This window comes from Podarcis cretensis, assembly GCF_951804945.1.
Source record: "Podarcis cretensis genome assembly, chromosome: 5".
In the NCBI taxonomy this organism is placed as follows: domain Eukaryota; kingdom Metazoa; phylum Chordata; class Lepidosauria; order Squamata; family Lacertidae; genus Podarcis; species Podarcis cretensis.
In genome coordinates, this window is record NC_137174.1 from 8441655 (window position 1) to 8466277 (window position 24623).

Consider the following 24623-nt stretch of genomic DNA (forward strand, 5'->3'; position numbering starts at 1 on the left):
GAGTTTGCAATGAGCTCCTAGGTCCAGGATTGCATTTCAGCAGACGCACAACAATGCAAATGTACCGGAGCGAATCAGAAAATCGAATGAATACAGGGATGGAGGAAACCTGGACCAAGAGAAAGCTCTTGATCGCCAACGTGGTGCCCGGGGGCGCCTTTGGCGCAGGTGGGTCGCCAGCCCCGGGGAAGGGGGGGGGGCGTGGTTCCTTCCGGGAGGGCATCGCCTCTTCGCAGCCGCACTAGCTCCGCGGGCCGGGCAGAGGAGACCTGGACCAAGAGAAAGCTCTTGATCGCCAACGTGGTGCCCGGGGGCGCCTTTGGCGCAGGTGGGTCGCCAGCCCCGGGGGAGGGGGGGGCGTGGTGGTTCCTTCCGGGAGGGCATCGCCTCTTCGCAGCCGCACTAGCTCCGCGGGCCGGGCAGAGGAGAGAGGAACAGACGCGGCGGCATCTTCCTGGCCGCGAAGGCCGGCAAGGGGGGGGTCCTCTGGGCGCGGCGCGCGAAGGGTTAAGCGCGGGGCGGGGCGGCGGCGCGATTGGTGCGAAGTTTGGGGGTGGGCGGGGCGCTCCAGAATCGCGCAGCCTGAAGGGGAAGCCAAGCCCCGCCCCCCGGCCCCCCCGCCGCGCCCCCCCCCCGCGACGGGACCCTGAGGCGGAGGCAGCCCGGGCGGCGGCGGCATCATCGCTCCCTCCGACCCGCGCGCTCGCTCCTTCGCTCGCTCGCAGCCCGAGCCAGCCCCGCCGCCGCCCGCCCGGCTCTCCTTTGTGAGGAGAGCAGCAGCAGCGGCGGCGCCTGGTCCGACAAGTGCGCGCCGAGTCCGGCGGCTGAGGGGGCTCCGGGCTGCCCGCTGGGCGTCGCGGCACATGGGGCGAGCGGGAGGCGGAGCGCGCGCCGGCGGCCCAGCGGCGTGAGGACCAGACCCCGCCGTGGCCAGGTACGAGCCCGGAGCCCGGAGCCCGGGCAGCTGCAGCGCCTCCAGGGGAGGGAGGGAGGCAGGCGGTGTCCGCGGCTGCCCAGCCCGGGGCTGCTCCCGTCGGGAAAGCGCGCGGCGGCGGCGGCGGCGGCCGCCTCCTTCCTGCGGCGGCGCCGTCGGAACTGCCCGCTACCGGGCGGGAAGGCGTCGCCCCTGCTGATCGCGGGTGGGCGGCGATGCCGGTTGCGGATCGGGGCAGTGTCCGGACTCCCCCCCCCCCGGCTATGTAGATGCGAGGGTGGTCGAGCTACAGGCTTTAATTCGATCACGCTTGGAAGTGTCTTCGCCAAAGACACGTGTTCTTGCTGTCGTGGGGATGCTGCGCACGTGTATCCTCGCCCCCTCCCCGCGCGCGGCCCCTCCGGCGTTACAAATTTGTACGGTAATGGCAGCGTGTAATTATTTGCTTTGTCGGAGGCTCGACCCGGAGTGGCGTGTTGTGTGTCCCGAGGGCAGAGAACGTTTAAATCGGGGAGTTTACAAGAGGGAGGAATCCGGCGCGTGTTGGGAGAGCCGGAGCCGGAGCTGGAGCGGGCGAAGCGGGCGGGATTCGCGGCCGTGGATGGGGCGCGCGCGTTGGTCTTTCCAAAACGAGAGTACTACTGCTGGAGAAGTACTTAAGAAACGAAACGATTTAAATCGGGCCGCTTCTAGCTTCAGAGAATCCGCGTGTTACTCACTGCTGAAGACCGTCTGATGCAAAGCTGCGCTATTAGCAGCTATGCAGAAAAACAGCTTTTCTCTATTACGGATACCCCTCTTCTCTTTTAATTCAATTGATATCAATTGATTGATTGATAAATTTATTGTCATTGTCCGTATATACACAGTATACACAACAACGAAAATCAAACACCCAAGACCGGATTCACATACACATTTGCACGTATCTCCAACACTCTCATCCTATTCAGACATAATCTATTAAAACATACATAATCCAGAATATAACACAACCTATTAAAAACATAGCATAGCAAGGGATCTTTTTAAGGGCAGCGCTGATTATTATTGTAATTATTTTTGAAAAAAACACACACATACAGTTTAATTGATTGTGTGCTTCTAAAACCACGGCAGTGCGTTTTGATCTTTATTGCTGACCACTTTCGTTCTTTTTAATTCTGATATAAAGTTTTGAGTTCGGTATTTGATATTTACAGCTCTCTCTCTCTCTCTCTCTCCACCCCCCCCCCACTTTCCCTGCTCTCCTATTTCCAGGTTGGAAAGAAGAACGAATTGGAAACTAGAGACAATCCAGCTTTTGAAATGGAAATTCAGTTTGTGCTGCTTTTTGTGGGCGTTCTTGTGTTTGCTGATTCTGTGAGAGGTAAGCAGAGAGGGCCTCAGGCTGCCTGCAAATGGTTTGTGCTCTGTATTTTTGCCCCATTGGAATACATTCTGTCTGTGTGCATTTGAATTCCTTCCAGAGACCCTCTAATAATATAATGTTCCTTGTTGCACAGAAAGCTTGCTTTCTCTTTGCAAATGGGGCACTCTATCTCACAGAACTATTATACTTTCTCTTGGTCCTTCTTTCCTGCCAGGCAGGTGTGCTCTGGGGGGGCTTTCCAGTTGCTGTTATTTCTTAGGTGTGAAAATACGCAGTTGGCTTCCAGTTTTCAGTCTGGAGTAAAAGGAAAACAAATGCATTCCTCGGTGGATCAGGAGAGCCTCTCCCCTTCTGTAATCTCTCCCAGCCGGGCTCTATGTATTCCCAATAGCGCTAAACTAAACAAACAAATCCATTAAGTTCACCCAAGTGACAGGCAAATGACAGTTCTCAACAGCTAGCACATATTTTAGCACTGGGGTTTCAGTGTGTGATCAAATTCCCTTAAACAGGTTGCATTACCAGAGGGAGGCTGAGGAAAAACAATAACCAAGGAAGTAGAGTGTATAATTCCTTATAAAGAATAGAACTTAACAGAGGAACAGTTCGGGGAGCTGTCTCTTCCTTATCAGAGGGTTGGAGCAGTCATGCTGACGCTAAGAAATATGGGTAACCAAAAAAATGTTTTTCTCATTTGACACATAAAATCCCCTGTTGAGAGCACTGTTCAATTAAAGCCACCTTAACTAGGTATTTTACTTCGTGTACTTTTGACGATGGGTACAAGCACTGGTTCATACCATTTCAAGGTAGGTGCCAGAACTCGTGATAGATGTTGATAGTTCTGGACTGCACCCGTGAGTTGCGGAAATAGGGAAGAGTCATAGCTTAACCGAAGCATCTCGAAGGTAGGGATGGGGGAAACTGCCCAAACTTTGGAGAACCACTGCCAGTGAATTTGGAAGTACAGTGGTACCTCAGGTTACATACGCTTCAGGTTACAGACTCTGCTAACCCAGAAATAGTGCTTCTGGTTAAGAACTTTGCTTCAGGATGAGAACAGAAATCGTGCTCCGGCGGCGGTGGCAGCAGCAGGAGGCCCCATTAGCTAATGTGGTGCTTCAGGTTAAGAACAGTTTCAGGTTAAGTACGGACCTCCGGAACGAATACAGTACAGTACCACTGTACTGTAGATGAACCAGATATGACTTGTGGAGGAAGGGAGTCAAAGCCTTGCTCCAAGAATTAGTGTCCACTTGATTAATGTGTGTTTCCTCTATTGTGCTCATTCCCTAGCATATATCTGCCATTTATGCTGCGTGCCTTATGAAAAGAAAATAGTATATGACTTTGAAAGACCTGAAGGTCCAGTCACAGTACGGAATGAACTGAGACGATGTCATACATTTGGATTCATATATCATGCAGAACTCAAGGAAGGATCCATAATGACTTACAGGCAATAAGGGTGTTGTGTTTACTTTGAATGTGAAACTGATTTGAAATACTATTTGTCAGTTGTTTAACTGAATGTTCAAAATGCAATGTGTCACTTGCAGTCAGGTCTCCGGAGTAATGATATTTTATTAAACTAAGAGCATAATGGCTTTTCTTTTGGGCTTTGTCTACAGAGGAAGTGTGATACCTGAGACAAATGATGAACATTTGTGAACTTTTGATTGCTAAGAATAGGTTTGTGATTTTTTTAAAAGAAAAAGCTATAATTACAGCTCCACGATGCAGTGTTGATGGAACACGGTATGTCAGTGTGATAAAGTGGCAGGCTTAAAGATCACTGCTTTGTTGCAGTCTGAAAAAAAGCTTTAGTATATTTCAAAATGAATGGAAAATCATTTTCTGCTAGAAAGCGTCACAGTTTCTAAAGTGTGCCTGTGGTGTGTTCCTTCCCCCATAGGTCCAGGTAGATGTTCACTGCAATTATAGAAGAGTTTCCTATTTCAACTACTCAGGTTTTGGGTGCAGCACGGGGTGAAGTCACATGGTTAATTTGTGTTAAGAAGGAATAACTGAGTGGGTTAGAACAGGAACATCTAAGTGGCAGCTTGCAGGGTAGAGCTGCCTCTTATATTTGGTTGATTGTGGCCCTGCCAGATTTTAATAATGGAATGGTAAAAATGTTTGCTCTACTTCCAGACGTGAGGAAAATGAGATTTCTTGCTCCCCAATTGGTAAGACATTAAGAGGCCACACTGTCTTAGTATGTGTCATAATTATGAAGCTCTTACTAAATAATGTAAACTTTATTATGCAACTTGACCATACATTAATAGGTTGGTTTGAGTGACAAACTGCATTCCCACTCACTGCAGTGGTGTCTGGAGAACAGAGTCACCTACAAATTTGCAGTAGCTGCCCATTCGTGGGCTTAATAAACAGGAATTGTCTATTAGGGGTAGGAAGGATGGAGATGAAAGGAGGGATTGGGGTAAAACCAATTTGAGAATGAGGATGGAGAGTGGCAGCTCTCGGGCTTGTTTTGGAGGAGATGGTTGCATTAGGGGAGACACAGCTGAGTAAATGAGATATCCTGCACTGCAGTGGGTTGGACCAGATGACCTTTGTGGTTCCTTCCAACTCTACAATTCTATGATTCAATGCCCTATAGTTTTTGAACGTTCTCTGTAACGTACCTTGTGGCCTCAGCATAGAGATGCATCAACGTATAAATAATAAATCCAGGATTCTGGAATGTTCAGATATGAAGCTTTGGGAAGAAGAACGATGTAGAACCAGACTCTCAGCACTTGATTTGCACAGTCTGACAGTCCTTTTGGACTTTGTGGGTCAGAACATTTACACTGAGCTGCAAAATACAGATTCCAAAACAAAATGGGATTTCTCTGTATGAAACAGAATTAAACTCAGAAATGTCGATTCAAGTAAAATTAAGAGTATTGCCAGATGATGGCATGAAGGGAGTGTGATATTCTTTTCCATGTGTATTTGGACGTGCTCTAAAATTCCTGGATCCTGTACCTCTCACATCATGTACATTATTTTCCTCTAATCTGAAAGGGTTATACAAGCATTTGAGATTCCCTGGGCAAGCTTTTGCATCAGTTTCGGGCTACTAGATGATACACCAGATTATATTGGGCTGGAAAATTTGGAAGTATAATAGAACAGGTGCTTCAAGAGACTCCAAAAATTTGTTTCATCTCTGAGCCTTCAAATGTCCCAGAGGGCTGACATCACAAGGAGTCATTCTGGGATAACAATCCTGTGGAGTTTCCATGGTCAGGTGATCACATGTGCATGTGCTTAGATTAAACCGGGCATCTGTCTTTGTGTATGGCACTCAGAACTAGTCCCAGTCACCAGCCTGGCAGCTACATTCTGGATTAGTTGTAGTTTTTGAGTCACCTTCAAAGGTAACCCAACATAGAGTGCATTGCAGTAGTCCAAGTGGGAGATAACCAGAGCACACTGGCGAGACAGTGTGCAGGCAGGTAAGGTCTCAGGTGGCGTACCAGATGGAGCTGCTAAACAGCCACTCTGGACACAGAATTAAACTCCTTCTGTATGGACAGCTGTGAGTCCAAAATGACCCCAAGGCCACCTTGTCCTTTAGCGGCACAGTTACCCCATTCAGGACCAGGGAGTCCCTCACACCTGCTTGCCACCTGTCCCCCCCCCCCAAAACAGTACTTCTGTCTTGTTGGGATTCAACCTCAATCCGTTAACTGCCATCCATCCTCCAATCGCCTTCAGACACACAGGACATTTGCCACTTTCACTGGGCCCAATTTAAACAAGAGGTAGAGCTGGGCATCACCTGCATATGGGTGGACAGAGCCCTCAGGTACCCCACAAGTGAGCGAATGAGGTGGTTTCAGTCCCATGATCGGGCCTGAAACCCGATTGGAAGGGGTCCAAATAACCTGCATCCTCCAGGTGGGCCTGGAGTTGTTCCACAACCACCCACTCAATCATCTTGCCCAGGAATGGAGTATTTGAGACTGGGTGATAAGTGGCCATAGTGGTGGGGTCCAAATAGCTTTTTTAAAGAAGCAGCTTGATAACCACCTCTTTAAGGGGTTCTGGGAAGGCTCCCTCCAAGAGGGAAGTATTCACCAACCCATGAAGCCCATTGCCCAGCACTATCCGGCTCCACTATCTGAGCCAGCATGGGCAAGTGTTAAGAAGACAGGTGGTTTGGTTTTACTTGTCCATGCAGCCTGTCCACATCCTCAGAGGTAACAGGTTGAAATTGATCCAATATAACTTGACTAGACAGAACATTATGGCAGCAAATAAGATTAACAAATATTTCGTGTGTATTAACAATCACTGTAACATATTTGTGTGTGTGTTTGGGCAGTACAGTTTAGGTTGCCTTCTCAGGTGCACACCCTATTGACTTTGAGACTTAGTCCTAGGTAAGTGTGTATCTTAAAAAGACAAAGGGACCCCTGATCGCTGGGTCTGGTTGCAGACGATTCTGGGGTTGCGGTGCTCATCTTGCTTTATTTGCCAAGGGAGCCGGTGTACAGCTTCTGAGTCACGTGGCCAGCATGACTAAGCCGCTTTTGGCAAACCAGAGCAGCACATGGAAAAGCCGTTTACCTTCCCGCCGGAGTGGTACCTATTTATCTACTTGCACTTTGACGTGCTTTCGAACTGCTAGGTTGGCAGGAGCAGGGACTGAGCAATGGGAGCTCACCCTGTTGTGGGGATTCGAACCGCCAGCCTTCTGATCAGCAAGCTCTAGGCTCTGTGGTTTAGACCACAGCACCACCCATGTATATTATTGCTACCTAAATCAGCTTTGTCTATGGTACTCGCAGAAAAATGAATCGAGTGAATTTGATATTTGACTGGTTTAGGGTTTTTTACATTGTATGTAAACTCCATGATAGTCACACAAAGACCTTTTAGTTTGCCTTGGGTTGGGGGAATACTCTGAATGCCGCCTTTTACTTATTGAGTTTGAGAGTTATCAATGCAGCTTTCTCCTTCTCCATAAATTTGTAGCACCCAACCTGGTCTGCATTGACTTGTAAAATCATGGTTTCTTCCCCTTCAAATGGTCTCTTTCAAATTAATCCCAGTGTTGCAGTGCTTAGTGGAAACTCTTTTCCTTTGGTTATATGAAAAAAAATGATTGTTTTATTTCATGTCAAAATGTTTGCCTTCTGTTTCACTTTTACATCAAGGAGCATGTGTTTAGTTTCAGCTGGAATAGTTCTTTGTGTAGATTGCTCTTTAGTCAGGATTTCTTGGTTTTTCCCTGCAATGTGAAAATACAGGGCAGTCTCTTGTTCCTCTCATGGTCTATAGCAGGAAGAGCCAATGTGGTGCACTCCAAATATTCTTGGACCAAGCCAGCATGTCCAGTGGTTAGGGAATGAGAAGCTAAGTTCTTCCAGGTCACTTAATGGTTAATTTCACACAATTATTAAAATCCATTTTAACAAATATACCACTGAGAGATTTCAAATGAGTGCTACATTGGATACCACCCAATATACCCAAATAGTTTAGTTCTTTCATGTTCCAGGGGATCATGGTAAATTTTGAAGGCCTATTTTTGACCTGGATTGGGTTTTCCTATTACAGTGGTACCTCGGGTTACGAACTTAACTTGTTCCAGAGGTCCATTCTTAACCTGAAACTGTTCTTAACCTGAGGTACCACTTTAGCTAATGGGCCCCCCCACTGCCGCCGCACGATTTCTGTTCTCATCCTGAGGTAAAGTTCTTAACCCGAGGTACTACTTCTGGGTTAGTAGAGTCTATAACCCAAAGCGTTTATAACCCGAGGTGTTTGTAACCCGAGCTACCACTGTACTTTTCCTGCCATGTTTGGGGATTAATTCAAAGCTTCTGACCTATTTCCTTTCATGAGGAATCTTATCGTTTAAATGTAGTCAAAAGGTGAAAATGTTGGACTTCTGCAGTGAAAAACTGCAATTGTGGCCTGTGCTTATGTGAGAGGGGTCACTGGAATTAAGACCTTCATTCTTAATCTGTATTGCAGCGATTCACGATTTTTGGCATGGCAAGTAAAATCCTTTTGAAGTGTAACTAAAAGAAAATAGATGGTTCGTCAGGCAAAGTTCACTGTTGCTTTTAGTCCTGGGAAGGAGGGAGGGCACCAGTGCAGAAACAGCAAGAGAATTGCTCTGCCACAGTATAGCAGACAGTGATTCATTAGTAGCCTTAAGAGTTGATTATTGCAGTGCAGTCTGTGTGGAGCTACCCTTTGGCCTGATCAGAAGGCTTCAGCTGGTGCAGAACATTGTGGCTCGACTGTTGATGGGGACAGACCATAGCCAGCACATAAGTCCTGGGTTCAAAAGCTTGCATTGTCTGTCCATATGCTACCTGACCAGGTTCAGGGTTCTTGTATTAATTTACAACTGGATACCTCTGACACAGCGTATATTCCAACCCAGCCGCCGAGGTCTTTGCGGGAGCCACTGTTAGTGGTTCCCTGTGGCTCAGATCCGCAAGGTGTCGTGCGTTGAGTGGGCCCAATTTTGTGGAAGTCCCTTCTAGCTGAAGTGACAGGCCCCCTTCTCTGTTGAACTACCAGCGTTCACTGTTGTGATTCCAGCAAGCTTTTTAACTGAACTCTGATTTTATAGCTTTATTTCATGATTTTGGTCTTATTGTATTGGGTTGTGTACACTGCTTAGAGATAACCATGAGTAAGTGGTATACAAATTGTTTAAACAAACAAACAAACAAACAAAATAAAACTTTGCCCCTGAAGACAAAGTAATGGGTGTAATCCCAACATGGGGCAAGGTGAGTGTTCTATCAGTGCAATATTTCCTGCTTCCTCAGTGGAACATTCTCCTCCCCTTTTGTACCCCCTAAATCTGGTCTAGGGATTTCCCCAACTCTTTGGAGAAGATTTGGGGAGAGCGTAGAGAAGTGGTGGGAGGAAAAGGGCACAAGGGGAAATACTTGCAGTGATGAGATGGTTTAGTTGAATACCGTATTTTTTGCTCTATAAGACTCATTCTGAGATTCAGAATATTTTTTTTCTTGTTTTCCTCCTCCAAAAACTAGGTGCGTCTTGTGGTCTGGTGCATCCTATAGAGCAAAAAATACGGTATATCACATTGACTTAAAAACATGTTGGGAGAAATAAAACTGTGACAGCCCTTGAGCAAGGAAGATGAAGGACGATGGTGGAGCAAGACCAAAATATCTCTGTTCCCTGGTGGTAAAATAAAATCCTTTTGTGCAAGGAACAAGAGGAGTACAGAACCTAGGTTTTGATACCTGCTCAGCAATGGAGCTTGCAGGTGACCTTGGCCCTGTCTCTTCATCTAATCTACCTGACAGGTTTGTCGTGAGGGTAAAATGGGATGACCTATATGGCGCTGTGGGTTACAGCCTCAGCGCCTAGGACTTGCCGATCGAAAGGTCGGCGGTTCGAATCCCTGCGGTGGGGTGCGCTCCCGCTGCTCGGTCCCAGCGCCTGCCAACCTAGCAGTTCGAAAGCACCTCCGGGTGCAAGTAGATAAATAGGGACCGCTTACCAGCGGGAAGGTAAACGGCGTTTCCGTGTGCGGCTCTGGCACGCCAGAGCAGCGATGTCACGCTGGCCACGTGACCCGGAAGTGTCTCCGGACAGCACTGGCCCCTGGCCTCTTAAGTGAGATGGGCGCACAACCCCAGAGTCTGTCAAGACTGGCCCGTACGGGCAGGGGTACCTTTACCTTTACCTTTATATGCTACTATGAGCTCTGTTGGAAGAGTTAACAAAAGTGATTATCCACATCAGTTCTAATCTGGTAGTGTATTTGTTGACCCCTTCAGGTCACAGGCATTTATTTATCTCTTGTGGGGCTGTGAAGACTCTTTCATAGATCACTGCTAGTATAGTATTAGCCTCTTGGTTATAGAGTGAGTGTTTTATGAAGATATAGTAACTCTTCTTCCATATTCTGGAAATTACACAGTCTTTGTTCCCTGCCCACAATCCTCACCAACTTTTCTCTGGCCCATTGCATCTGTTGCAAGTAAGTTGGTCTGTTCTAAACATCTGGCCTAGTAAATTTGCCTGCAGTTGAGACAAAGTAACAACCCCCCCCCCCCCGTTTTTTAGTGTCACTTTGTGATGTGGTATTGCAAGCCTAAGAGCTGTTTTATACATTACATGGCAACCAACCAGCATTTTCCACTGAATGTTCACTCAACCGAAAGCTGCAGTCACCCCTGGCTCTCCGATGAGGGTGCCTTTATTTCCAAACCCCAGCTTCGCCACTTTCAGACTTCACAATTTTGAAAATAGGTGAACACATCAAAAGGCCTTAGAATTAGTCATTAACTGGACAGGGACAAAAGCATAAGGGTGGGAAACAGGGGCTAGGACACAGCCCCAAGAGAACCTTGGAAATCCAGACCTGAGTCTTTTGCAGGGATCTTTGTAGCTGAACCATGCAAATTGTTGCTGCTTTCTAAAGCGAGTGCAGTTTCTGTGTTACTATACTGGTTCAAAGCTTGCATTTTATGAGTTAATGCAAACTGCCTACCCTCAAAATCCAAGCCCCTCTCCGATTCCCCCCCTCCGTTCACAAGTCAGATAAACATCGCTGCCTTGCATTTTGGTTAGTTGCCCTGATTATACAGTCTCCCCATTGTGTTTTTGTAGAAACATGGTATCCAGCAGTGCTCTGAATAACCTAAGTTTTATTTCATCAGAACCCATCCAATTTTCAGGAAGAAATCCAGCCAATAACTCTAGGCTACTTCTTATATTAAGTGCTCAAACTTAATTTTGAACGTCAGTAAAGGAAGAAAAATGTAAATTGGGAACAGAGACCTCTTGGAGAAAACTTAGATTTGTCTTGATTTTTGTCCTTTTTGAGTCTCCAGCCCCCCTCCCCTCCCATAATTGCTGAAGAAAAGTTTCACTCTTGGCAGGAAACAAAGTGATTTCTTTTCATGCCTGTTAAATTTATTTCATGAAAGATTTACACAATCTTAGGTATCCTGTCAAGTGACTGTGGAAGGAGTAATGGAAGATGTGTCACAAGCTAGATGCCTCTCAGGTTCTGTCGCTTTTTTAATGGGTATTTTTGGAACTGTCCGTATTTGTACATGAAGAACTGGAGAGCTGATAATTCCAGAAAGAAGAAAAATTTGGGCAGTGGTTGTTTTTAACTTTTGGTGGGGGGATGCCGTAGCTGTCCCCCATGCCTATCAGGGCAGTTTCAAAATGGGTTGTCAAATTGTACTTGCCTAGTTTAATGGTATTTTGTGTAAGCAGTGAAAAGGCCCCTATGGAAATTTCGGAAAAGTAGTATGTTGTGTTGCTTGGATAACATTCCTTCCATTACACATCCATTCATGTAGAGTGCAGTTTAATTGTTCTGAAAAGTACCATATTTTTTGCTCTATAAGACTCACTTTTTCCCTCTTAAAAAGTGAGGGGAAATGTGTGTGCATCTTATGGAGCGAATGCAGGCTGCGCAGCTATCCCAGAAGCCAGAACAGCAAGAGGGATTGCTGCTTTCGCTGCGCAACGATCCCTCTTGCTGTTCTGGCTTCTGGGATTCAGAATTTTTTTTTTCTTGTTTTCCTCCTCCAAAAACTAGGTGCGTCTTGTGGTCTGGTGCGTCTTATAGAGTGAAAAATGCGGTAGCTGACAAATCAGGTTGTGATGGTTCCTTGCACCTATCTGAATCTAAGATAGAAACTTCTGTCCTTGGCCCTGTGAAATGTTGATGCATTAAGGCCAAATTATGAAGAATGAGAGATGGGGGTGATCCATAGGAGCAGTACCAGATTAAGGTTTCTGTGGGGTCGGGAGGGAAAATCAATCAGATCAATGACTAGGTATGATGTGTTGCAGCAGGGGTGGGGACATCTCTAGCCTGCGGTCCAGATTAGGCCCACCAATTGGGTCTGCGAGGCCATTTCCCTCAAACCGTACCTACTTGCCCCACATATGTGATGTCAGACGTGAGGCAGGTAGAGACATGGCTGGATTGGCTGTGTGGCCAAGGCCCCCGTGGGAAACTCCTTCATACAGCTGACCCCAGCAGAGAACACGGCTGACCTCCTTCATCTCACGCACAGCAAGTGCAAGCCTTACAACAGATCATAGAATCATAGAGTTGGAAGAGACCACAAGGGCCATCGAGTCCAACCCCCTGCCAAGCAGGAAACACCATCAGAGCACTCCTGACATATGGTTGTCAAGCCTCTGCTTAAAGACCTCCAAAGAAGGAGACTCCACCACACTCCTTGGCAGCAAATTCCACTGTTGAACAGCTCTTACTGACAGGAGGTTCTTCCTAATGTTTAGGTGGAATCTTCTTTCTTGTAGTTTGGAGCCATTGCTCCGTGTCCGCTTCTCTGGAGCAGCAGAAAACAACCTTTCTCCCTCCTCTATGTGACATCCTTTTATATATTTGAACATGGCTATCATATCACCCCTTAACCTCCTCTTCTAGATGAATTCATCTAGACTCCTATCTTTTTACCTTCCTGTTCGCTGCTCTCCCAAGGCCTCAGAAATTATTCCCAGCCCTTCTACCATAGATTCCTTGACTGAAATTGAACCTTGGGCCTTTTTCACTGTAAAACCTATCCTCTGGCACTAAACTTTCCATATGAACCTACCCAGACCCAGAGATCATCTTTTGAGGCCCTTCTTAGTGTGCCTCTTCTTCGAGAGGCCCAGAGGGTGGCAACATGAGAACAGGCCTTCTCTGCATCTGTGGGATGCTCTCCCCAGGGAAGTTCGCCTGGTGCCTTCATTAAACACCTTTAGGTGCCAGGCAAAAATGTTCCTTTTTAACCAGGCCTTTGATTGATTGATATCCGATGCCGTTTTTAAATGACTTGGAGTTTTTTGGGTTGTTGTTTTTGTTTCAATTGTGCATTTTGTGGTTTTATATTTTGATTTTATTCTGTGAACCGGCCTGTGACCTCCTGGTATAAAGTAAAGGTAAAGGGACTCCTGACCATTAGGTCCAGTCGTGACCAACTCTGGGGTTGCGGCGCTCATCTCGCTTTATTGGCCGAGGGAGCCGGCGTACAACTTCCGGGTCATGTGGCCAGCATGACTAAGCCGCTTCTGGCAAACCAGAGCAGCACACGGAAACGCCGTTTACCTTCCCGCTGGAACGGTACCTATTTATCTACTTGCACTTTGACGTGCTTTCGAACTGCTAGGTTGGCAGGAGCAGGGACCGAGAAACGGGAGCTCACCCCGTCGCGGGGATTTGAACCGCCAACCTTCTGATCAGCAAGTCCTAGGCTCTGTGGTTTAACCCACAGCGCCACCCCTTATTCTGTGAACTGGCCTGAGACCTCCTGGTATAGGGAGGTACATAAATTGAATGAATGAATGAATGAATGATGCTGTTACTCCGCTGCCTGGTGAATCACGTGCCCTTGTAGCTCATTTATTTGGACCACCTGTTAAATAATAATAAACACATTTTCTTTCCCACTGCAACTGAAGCTGAATTGGAAAACTAATATTAGGAAGGTGTCAAAGGCATATTAATGTAAGCCTGGAAAGTTGGGACCCTTGGCAACATGGAAACAGAGAGATCTTTTCAGACCACGAGCAACTTGCAGCTCAGATTACGCAATAATATTTAGTGTACATTCCTTTCCAAATAAATATTTTAAGTCATTGTTCGATGCACATGGGAAGGTTGGTTTAGGAGCTGCGACTTTCTGCAACACTTTCCTTCTGAACTCTGCTGAAAAGCAACCGCCAAATATGGTTTCGTCCTTAGCTCTCTGTTACTTGGTTACAGAGACATAGACCAGGCCCTGTGGTACTAACAATATAGACCTGCACGAAGCTCCACTTGTTGGCTGGCTATGCATGTCAATAGAAGTTGTTGAGTCAATCGGAAGTGCTGCATTGTCCAGACTAATTTCATCAAGGATTAATGGGATTGGGGTTTCCTGCTTAGTAAGACACAGAAAAACGTTTGTCCCTCCCCCGCTCAATGTGTGAAATTGGCTTAGGAGAATTTAATCAGATGTCTCATCTGAGAGTGTTTTACTCCGGTTCTTCCTGTGTTAGACATTTGCCATTCATGCAGTCCTTACCACCAAAGGATGCAGTCAGACATGCCATTTCTGGATCCTAAGCTCACACTCAGAAGTTGCTGTTATTTGGTCTGAGGAGTTAATTTTTAATAGTGGTTTTCAAACTTCCTAGCTTTCATTGAGGTCTCCATAAGAAACTTTAAAGGAGGTTTCCTCAGATTGCAATTTTAAAATGACTGGTCCAAGACCAGTCACATTGATTTCAGTGCTAAACATGGACCTACACTTATATGTACATTTTGCAATTAACAACAAATGGGTAACAGTTCCTGCTTTTATTTCCAGTCCAGATTGGCAGAAAAACTAGGGTTGACATATTTCAAAAAGTTAAAATCAGGACACAAATGTTGTTTAGCTTTTTTTTTTTTTTTTTTAGTTTTGCTGAAAATCACAAAAAATGGAGTTTTTGTGCTCCAGATCCTTCTACTATTCACTCAGTTGAATAGTTGGTCAGGTTTCTTACTCTGATGGATGAGAACGCACACAGGGCAAGCCCAAGCCATTTTTCTGCCTGAGGCAGAAAGCACTTCCCTCCTCACTGTCAGTCACCACTTACCCTAGATGTTGCACCACCCCAGAGAAGCCACCCCAGATTGGGAGATCTGGCCAGGCAAGACTTGTGGGTGGCCTCTATAAGGTGTCTCTGCATGCGAGTGGGTGCTGCCCACTCTAGTGCTCTAGCTCTTGACTGGTGTAGGTATATAAAGGTAAAGGGACCCCTGACCAGTAGGTCCCGTCGTGACCGACTCGGGGGTTGCAGCGCTTATCTCGCTTTATTGGCTGAGGGAGCCGGCATACAGCTTCCGGGTCATGTGGCCAGCATGACTAAGCTGCTTCTGGTGAACCAGAGTAGCGCATGGAAATGCCGTTTACCTTCCCGCTGGAGTGGTACCTATTTATCTACTTGCACTTTGTCGTGCTTTTGAACTGCTAGGTTGGCAGGAGCAGGGACCGAACAACGGGAGCTCACCCCGTCGCGAGGATTCGAACCGCCGACCTTCTGATCGGCAAGTCCTAGGTTCTGTGGTTTAACCCACAGTGCCACCCGTGTTCCGTAGGTATATACCAAGGGGCTATTGAGTGTCCAACCAGGTAGCTGCCATTGATAGCTTTCTCTTTTATTTGAAGTGAAACTGCTGATGCTAATGCAGGTCAAAAAGAGCAAGAAGGTGACCTGGCAGAAGTGGGGACTGAAGCAGCTTGGTAGAAGCTCAGGTGACGGGGGAGGGGCAGTGTTATTGAGCCCAGCTGGGAGTTTGCTTGACCATGGAGCATTGGTTAGAGGCTAAGTGGCATGGCAGTAGCTGGTGGGGTCTGCATGCATTCATTTGCTGGGGCTTGGGGGGGGCACACGTTCATTCTGCTGCACCACCTGCTATCTGAAACCAGAGGCCCACCATTCCTAAAGGTAGGGTTGGCTCTGAGTACACTATTTTGGCAACCGATTTATAACGTATGTAATGCCGATCAGAAGGTTGGCGGTTCGAATCCCCGCAACGGGGTGAGCTCCCGTTGCTCAGTCCCAGTTCCTGCCAACCTAGCAGTTCAAAAGCACGTCAAAGTGCAAGTAGATAAATATGTACCACTCCGGCGGGAAGGTAAACCACGTTTCCGTGCGTTGCTCTGGTTTTGCCAGAAGTGGCTTAGTCCTGCTGGCCACATGACCTGGAGAAAACTGTCTGCGGACAAACGCCAGCTCCCTCGGGCAGTAAAGTGAGATGAACACCACAACCCCAGAGTCGTCTGTGACTTGACCAAGCGGTCAGGGGTCCCTTTACCTTTACCTAATGCCAAGTAAACATTTGTGGACAATCACTGGTTTTCCAAGGTTAATTTTTCTGAGTCAATGTTCATAACAATATCTTACGGTAGAATTGCATGGGGTGTGACTAGGTGACCCTTTGGGTACTTTCCAACACTACTATTGTACTTGGCTTTGGGTTTATCCACATTGTGTAATTACAGCCAGTTTTAATACAACCACAAGTGCACAGCTCTGCTTCTTGCACAGTGCGCTGGGGATTTGTCCCATGTTTCATCACAGCAAACGTGCATGGAAGGCACTGCTTGAAAAGCGTATTCCAGGAGGAAAGAAACAATAACTCAGAAATTTGAGTAGCATCTGCACTGTCTGTATTGGATGCTACCTCTGTGTGAATTGGATTTGAAACATAGTTTGCCATTGAAGAGAACTGAACCCTGTTGAGTCATTGTCAAACAGGGCAAGAAGGCGTGTGAATACTCTGTTAAGAGGAAAAATAGGGGTGGCAGTGTTACTCCCACAAGAATTACCGTATTTTTTTGCTCCATAAGACGCACCAGACCATAGGGCGCACCTAGTTTTTAGAGGGGGAAATCAAGAAAAAAAATCTTATTTCCCCCCCCAGCCCCAAAGAGCAGCGTACAGGCTGCACGCAACCTCCCCCTGCCGGATGGATCCCGCTCGCTGTTTTGGCTTCCTCTTTAGCCCCGCACAACCTCTCCCTGCCGGAGGGGTTGCGCGCGGCTAAGAAGCCATAGCCACGTGCAGTCTCTCCCTGCCTGAGGGGCTGCGTGCGGCTATCCTTGAAGCCTTCCCAGTGCAGGTTCCCGCTGCGCTCCTCAGGCTTCGGGTTCAGCGAAAGGAACCTGAAGCCCCCAGAACGCAGCAGGAACTTGCGCTGCCCTCCGAAGGCCTTCAGGCGGCTATCCCTGAAGCCTGGAGAGCGAGAGGGGTCGGTGCGCACCTACGCCTCTCGCTCTCCAGGCTTCAGCGAAAGCAATGCGAAGCTTCCGGAGTGGGGAGGGAGCTCTCCCTCTGCGCTTCGGAGGCTTTGCGTTGCTATCGCTGAAGCCAAGGAGCCTGCATTCGCTCCATAGGACGCACACACATTTCCCTTCAATTTTTGGAGGGGAAAAAGTGCGTCCTATAGAGCGAAAAATACGGTAAGTTTGGCAAACCCTGGCCTGCATATTTTTGTAACAGTATGGGATAATTTAATTCATTTGTAGGGGGTGACCAGTATGGAACACCAGCTACTGCTGTCTTCTCACCCTAGATAAAGCCAGGGGAACTTTTTGTTGCTTTGAAGAATAAGGCCTCAGTAAGTGGAATCTGAGGCTTATTTTTTCTTTATCCGTCTAAAGCCACTAAATTCTTCCAGTGCAGTCTTCCAAGAATTTTTAACCATGCTGTATATGTATTAGAGAGTGGGGGGCTGGGCAAGCTAATTCCCATGACTGTGTGCCTGCCCTTTCCCCAAACTGTGCTGATCAAGCTGTTGGGAGTCCACTACACTAAGCACACTAAGGAAATGATTTTGCTGATAGAAAGCAACAAACTGGCTCCAAGTCCACATGTTGGCTGCGGTAGCTCTTGAGACTCAAAAAGCATGCGGGAGATAGCTGCTGGGATGAAGAGGGCAGCTTGTAGATAATACCGGCTGATTTCCTGGATCTTGTGAATTTACCAACTGTCTATCAAGCTGAAAAATAAGCGGGGAAAGTTACTTTTATGCATTTAGTTGAAGCAATGGTAGACTACAAGGAATAATTCTGCACCATGAAATAACGTCCTTTTCTAAAGAGGCGTTTGGTCATGTTATCACCCCTCCTCCTCCTTGTAATCGACTCGTGTTTACTTTTCCTGTTCTCCCTCCCCCAAGTTTATTACTGCTGTTTGGCCAGAGGAAATGAATTAACATAATTTACTGTTTTAAAAACAAGACACACACACCCTTCTCTGGCACTGTGCTGAGACGCATGTTTGCGGAGTCTGGGTCCATTTAGAGAGAACAATACCCTGATTATGGTTTTAAAAGTAGCTACTGCCCTTTTGCGAGGTACATGTAGCATGAGCTGTAAAAACCCCAACTGTTGTTGACACTAAACTGGAAGCCATTGTTCTTGCTGGAAGTTGGTTTTGGGGAGGGACGGTAGGTGGGGAGAGAGGGTGGCTTGAGCACAGACCGTGCCAAGTTAGGCAAAGCTTTGTCAAGATTTCTAGACGAATTGTAAAGTGCAAGCAATGGCTGCTAAATTGCAGAGTGGGATCGGGAGAACGGGAGAAGCGACAATGAATTTGCCACGGACAATGCTAGGCAATGGTGGCTGACAGAACACAATGAATTTGGCAGGTGGACAGGACCTGTCAATCACCTGGAAACACACACGTCAGGTGACTCAGTGTTTTGGAAGCTCCCATAATCAGATGATTCTAGGGACTTATGAAGAGTTGTTTAGTTCTTTGAAGCGGCAGGTTGCAGCACAGTTCAGGGAATTTTGGGAGCATTGCAACTTCTCACAACTTCCCATGCTGCCATTTTCCAGCACTCTATTCTGTGCTTCCTGGTCCATGGGAAGCCCACCAGTCCCTAAACTGAGCATGGCAAATATTCAAAGATTGTGTAGGAGATTGCTCCATGTGTGGTGGGAGCAGCGGAGGAAAGGCCAAGGGAGACAATGTTTCAGAACAATGCTCAGAAGCAGAAAAGTGTCTTATGGTACATGGCTATGCCTAATGCGTTCCAATACAGTGGTACCATCTGGCTATGAACTTAATTCGTTCCAGAGGTCCATTCGTAACTGGAAACCATTCTTAACATGAGGTGCACTTTCGCTAATGGCGCCTCCTGCTGCGCCACTGGCACACGACTTCCGCTCACATCCCGGGGCAAAGTTTGCAACCAGGAGCATCTACTTCCAGGTTAGCGGAGCTCATAACCTGAAGCGTTCACAAGGAGGACGGTATGTAACAAGAGGTTCCACTGTATATAATTGTCTCCAAGAAGTTAGAAACTCAGATATATAAGCTAGGCGCCAAACCGCTCTTTAAGCCAGGGTTACCATTGCCAGAACGGAATGTCTAGTTGCCATCTGGGGGCCAGACAGCTGAAAAGCTGTATTTTTCAAGACAACTTTTTGGTTCCTGAAATGTGTTCTGATTGTGCGGATAAAACATCACAGATAGAATTCTCCAGAATGTGATGTTACTGTTGAAAACAGGCAATACCCAAGGGCTCCCAGGCATGCACCTCCAGATGGCAGAGATATCAGGTGCCATCTAGACACCTGAACAACTTAACTTGGTCGTAAGTGGCCGATAGCCAGGTGCAAAATGTGCCTGACAAATTTTGAACAGTAGTCTCCAGAAGGGTTGGCATTAAAGCATTTTTTGATGTCTCTTAGGCACCTGATGAGAACCTCAAAGATTTTCGATGTCACAGCCGCCCAGTTGCCTATGACATCCCCCACTGTTGCGCCACTTAAACTGGTTGTAGCTCTCTTTCAGCAACCCAGTATCCAGCCGTCTGTCTCCTTGCCCTATAGCCTATCCTGACATGTGTCCATTCATTGTGGATTTCTCAGATCAGGGCCACTAATTGCTGAGGTGGCTTTGCTACATGCAAAGGAACAAGGTCAGCTCCCCTTACATTTTGCTTATAGCTTCTTGGAACTGTTTGAGCAGGAAAAGTTTAGCTTATATGGTGTGCAGTAAGTTGAGCAGGAGTTGTGGAGAAAGAAACTGGAAAATTGTTTATGTGGGGAGTAACTAATAAAAGCTGTTCTCTTTTGTCTCCTGGATTCCCCGAAAGTACAGTGGTGCCCCGCAAGACGAACGTCTCACAAGACGGAAAAACCGCTAGACGAAAGGGTTTTCCGTTTTGGAGGCGCTTCGCAAAACAAATTTCCTATGGGCTTGCTTCGCAAGACGAAAATGTCTGCGTTGTTTTTTTTCCTTTCCCCCCCTTTTTCTAAGCCGCTAAGCCGCTTATCAGCTGATCCGCTAAGCCGCTAATAGCGCTAATCCGCTAAGCCATCAATGGGCTTGCTTCGCAAGACGAAAAAACCGCTAGACGAAGAGAATCGCGGAACGGATTCTTTTCATCTTGCAAGGCACCACTGTAAATGTAGCAGTCCTGGCAGAACAGGACCGGAGTCCCTGTGGATCAGTAACTGGTTAAACATCAGAAAGCAGTAGGTAGGAATAATACTTAAAAAACAACAACAACAATACTTCTTGCAATGGAGAGAAGAAAGTTGTGAAGTTCCCCAAATATCTGTATTTGGTGCTCTTTCATTTATTCATAAATGAGCTGAAACCACGAGTGAAAAGTGAGGAAACTAAGTTTGCTTATGGCATCAAATTCCAGGATGGCAAAGACTGAAAAAGGATCCAGACTGTGTGAATTGGCATTAAAACGGCCAAAATAATGGCCCAAATAACACCTCACTTTACATGTTGTTCGAGGTAATGTGTAAAGTGAGGTGCATTGGGGCAAAAATAAATAAATAAAATCAATCCTTACTTTGCATATACACTGATAGGGTCTCAATTAGTGGTGATGACTAAGTAGGAAAGAGATCTTGCGACCAAAGAAAACACCAACTCAGTGTGCAGTAGCTACCCAAAAAGTGGAATTCATTGCTGCAAAATGGTTGTTGTTGTTGTTTAGTTGTTTAGTCGTGTCCGACTCTTCGTGACCCAATGGACCAGAGCACGCCAGACACTCCTGTCTTCCACTGCCTCCTGCAGTTTGGTCAGACTCATGCTGGTAGCTTCGAGAACACTGTCCAACCATCTCGTCCTCTGTCATCCCCTTCTCCTTGTGCCCTCCATCTTTCCCAACATCAGGGTCTTTTCCAGGGAGTCTTCTCTTCTCATGAGGTGGACAAAGTATTGGAGTCTCAGCTTCAGGATCTGTCCTTCCAGTGAGCACTCAGGGCTGATTTCCTTAAGAATGGAGAGGTTTGATCTTCTTGCAGTCCAGGGGACTCTCAAGAGTCTCCTCCAGCACCAGAAAGCATCAGTTCTTCAGCCTTCTTTATGGTCCAGCTCTCACTTCAATACAAAATGGTTTAGGGGGCTTTAAAAGGAGATGAGACAAATCTGCGGAGGATTGGTCTGTCAATGGGCTTTAAATGGGAATCTTCTTGCTCAGAGCAAATATACCTGTGAATACCACTGGTTGAGGGGAGCAGAAAGGAGAGAGCTTTTGTCTTCATTCTATGCTTATGCACTTCCTGAAAACAGCTGGCTGGCTCCATCGAGAAACATGGGCATTAAGCAAGCTAAGCTAGCAAGACTCTTAAGTATTTTCATATAATGTAAACTTTTGTGAGCATCTAAACACAGCAGTTTAGAACAACTAAGAATCTCGTTGTCTCTATTCACTCTTATAAATTGAAATAGCTGAAAGTATACATTAGAATAATTAAAAAATGGCTCCCACCTTCTAAAAATCTGTGCCTATCACCCATTTTTGCCAGTTGCCTATGCCTGTCACTCACAGGTTCCCAAGAGGCAAAAAGCATGAATTGAATTGAATTGAATCAAGGCTTTGAAATTGCATTTAGAAAACCATTAAACATAGTTAAAGGTATGATAGCAACTTTATTTGCTCTGTGTTTGTTCTTATTTGACAAACAAGCTCCCACCCAGAATTACAACTTTATAATGACAGGGTTTATGTACCTTTGACAGCTTGATGACAGGCAGAAATCAGAAGTCAAAATGCTGGGACCTCCCCACTTCAGACATACCGCGATAAAATAAACATCACCTGTTGAATTTCTGTCTGATGTCCATATGCTGCAGCCATAGGTGCTCACCGTGGAAAAGATGGCAATCCTATACCCAGAAAGTTATGGGTAGGCAACCTAAGGCGCATGGGCTGGAAGCAGCCCATGGAGTCTGTTTAACCAGCCCACGAGCCACCCCCGAACTGAGCCGCCTGCTCATGCCCCGTGCGCTGCGGTAAATCGGTGCAGCGTGGCGCGGGGACTCTCTTCTGCGGCTCCTGAAATTGCCCAGATGCCGAAAATTGCTTCTGCGCAGGCGCGATTTTCGGCATCTGGGCACGCGTAGAAGTGATTTCTGGAATCACACTGCGCCGTTCTGACCCATGGAGGGTCTCCGTGGGAGTGATCCGGCCCATGCCCGGTAAGCCTTGCCGTCCCCTGCAGAAAGTTATCCAGAACATGTTACTTACCTTTCGTTCACAGCTGATAAACTGAAAAGCTTGAATTCAGAATGGGCATTCTGAGAGATAGCCGCTTGCCTAGTGATAGTGGGTTTTTAAAAACCAATTTCTGTTCTGCAGTTTTTCTTTCTTCCAAATGGACGTGGCATGATCAAAAAACTCCAGATAGATAGCTCTATTCTATTCTATTCTATTGGTTTGTATGCCACCCTTTCTCCCAAAGGAATATTACGGCAATTTAAAGACTTAACACTTATAAGCCCACTTTGTCAGACAGATGTATGCACCTGATGAAGACGGCTGTAGACTTCAAATGCTTATTTTTTTAATGCCACACTAGTGTAACTCTGATACTGCCTTCTTGTTTTATTGTGATGAATCAATACTGGAATCCCTTAGCTGTATTTACGCAATAAAACACTCTTGAGTGGACGTGGCTGCCATCAACAAAGGGAGGATGGTCCTTACATCAATCTTTTAATGTTTTAAGGGATTCTCAAATTCTGTATATCAAAAGGAAGGTTTGCAAAATGCATTAACGTTTACATAGTTAGCTTGCCACGGTAACTGTGGCATCCCAGTGGTAACCCGAACCTTTCATGTAGCAGGATTTTGAAGGTTCTGCTGTACAGGAAGTCCTGCAAAACATGTTATCTTGTGAATGGAGTATTCACAAGCAGGATGCTGGACAGAGATGCTGTTCAAAAATAATGAATTAGGTTGCAATTCCAGTGAGATCGATTTCTGCAGAGAAATGGTTAGGATTGTGCTGTTAGGCCCGTTCTTCCAATACTTTTGATACAATTGACCTATTTAGCCTGCTGGGTTGCTCCTGCCAACCTAGCAGTTCGAAAGCATGTCAAAGTGCAAGTAGATAAATAGGTACCCCTCCGGCGGGAAGGTAAACGGCGTTTCTGTGCGCTGCTCTGGTTCGCCAGAAGCGGCTTAGTCATGCTGGCCACATGACCCGGAAGCTGTACGCTGGCTTCCTTGGCCAGTAAAGCGAGATGAGCACCGCAACCCCAGAGTCGGCCACGACTGGACCTAATGGTCAGGGGTCCCTATGAGTAATGAGCTGCCAGTTCCTGGTTTGAACTTCATCTGTGGCCTCATAGGGGCCAGATTTTCTCAGTTTCAGTTCCCCTTAATGCAGGAAACATACGGTAAATGCTGTCCGGTGTACCTGTTGTAGGGATACCTGGGAATAGAGAGATGTGTAACATACAGTATTATGCTAGAGTTCTCGCCAAATTCTTCCACTTTAGCCTGCCAGTAGGGAAAATCACATTTTGGATGCTGCCAGATTTGAAAGTGTCCTCAGCCTAATGTCCCCTCGTATATCCGGGGCTCCCGGAGGGAGGAGGTGACAGCAGCAGCAGTAATATGAATCTGAAACATGTAGAGGGCTGCATTTGAATTTCCTGTAATTCCCTCAAGCGCCCCTGTGTCAGAAACATTTTTTAAAGCGGGTTAGGGCCCTGGAGTGTTCAATCTTTCCTGGCTGCTTGGTAGAGAGTGCTATTTGCTGTTTGTGGTGGGCTTGGCACCTGTATTGTTTAAAAGTAGCACAAGCTCCTTTCCTCTAGGGAAAGCACCACATTTTTCGCTGTATAAGACGCACCAGATCATAAGACGCACCGAGTTTTTGGTGGAGGAAAACAAGAAAAAAAAATATTCTGAATCCCAGAAGCCAGAACAGCAAGAGGGATCGCTGCGCAGCGAAAGCAGCGATCCCTCTAGCTGTTATGGCTTCTGGGATAGCTGTGCAGTCTGCATTCGCTCCATAAGACGCACACGCATTTCCCCTTACTTTTTAGGAGTGAAAAAGTGAGTCTTATAGAGCAAAAAATACAGTAGCTTGCTTGCTTTTTCTATTTTTACTCTTTTCCCCCTTTAGTATTGCGTCTGTAAAATTCAAAGCAAGGGTTGTCTTATTGTTTAATGCCTCTACAGGGTGTATAATTTGTGCTTTATAATAAAATTGATGAGCCTACCTTGTCATCTGTTAGAAGAAAATGTCTTGCCATTTAACCATCCTAGCTCTTTTGATAGCACTAATTGGCAAATACAGCAGCAATGGGACCCATGGATTAATTCTGCACCGATGGTCTTAAGACTTTGTTTTAACCGAGTTTCCTTTCTTGTTTCTCCAATTTTCAGTAAGTAAAATGTTTTGTTCTGACAGTTATTCAACTTTCGCTATTTGAAATAAACTTCAAATACACATGTCTTGACAACTGTGTTCAGTAATGGGAGCGAGGAACAGAAAAGTGAGTTCTGGATGTTTGTATTCGTAG

The 24623-nt window shown here is 46.5% G+C and overlaps 2 protein-coding genes across 2 annotated transcripts in view; one reads left to right on the forward strand and one right to left on the reverse strand.

Moving 5' to 3' along the window:
* The first annotated feature begins 2194 nt into the window (after window positions 1-2194).
* FGFRL1 (fibroblast growth factor receptor like 1) overlaps window positions 2195-24623 on the forward strand; it is a 175667-nt gene continuing 153238 nt past the window's right edge. The window contains exon 1 of the mRNA XM_079975295.1: window positions 2195-2303. Within this exon, the coding sequence (XP_079831421.1) occupies window positions 2243-2303 (61 nt within the window). The 5' untranslated portion in view covers window positions 2195-2242. The remainder of the gene's footprint in view (window positions 2304-24623) is intronic.
* Window positions 12652-24623, reverse strand: part of SPON2 (spondin 2) — a 269742-nt gene continuing 257770 nt past the window's right edge. The window contains exon 7 of the transcript XR_013838606.1: window positions 12652-12762. The gene's annotated coding sequence lies outside the window, so the exon portion shown is untranslated. The remainder of the gene's footprint in view (window positions 12763-24623) is intronic.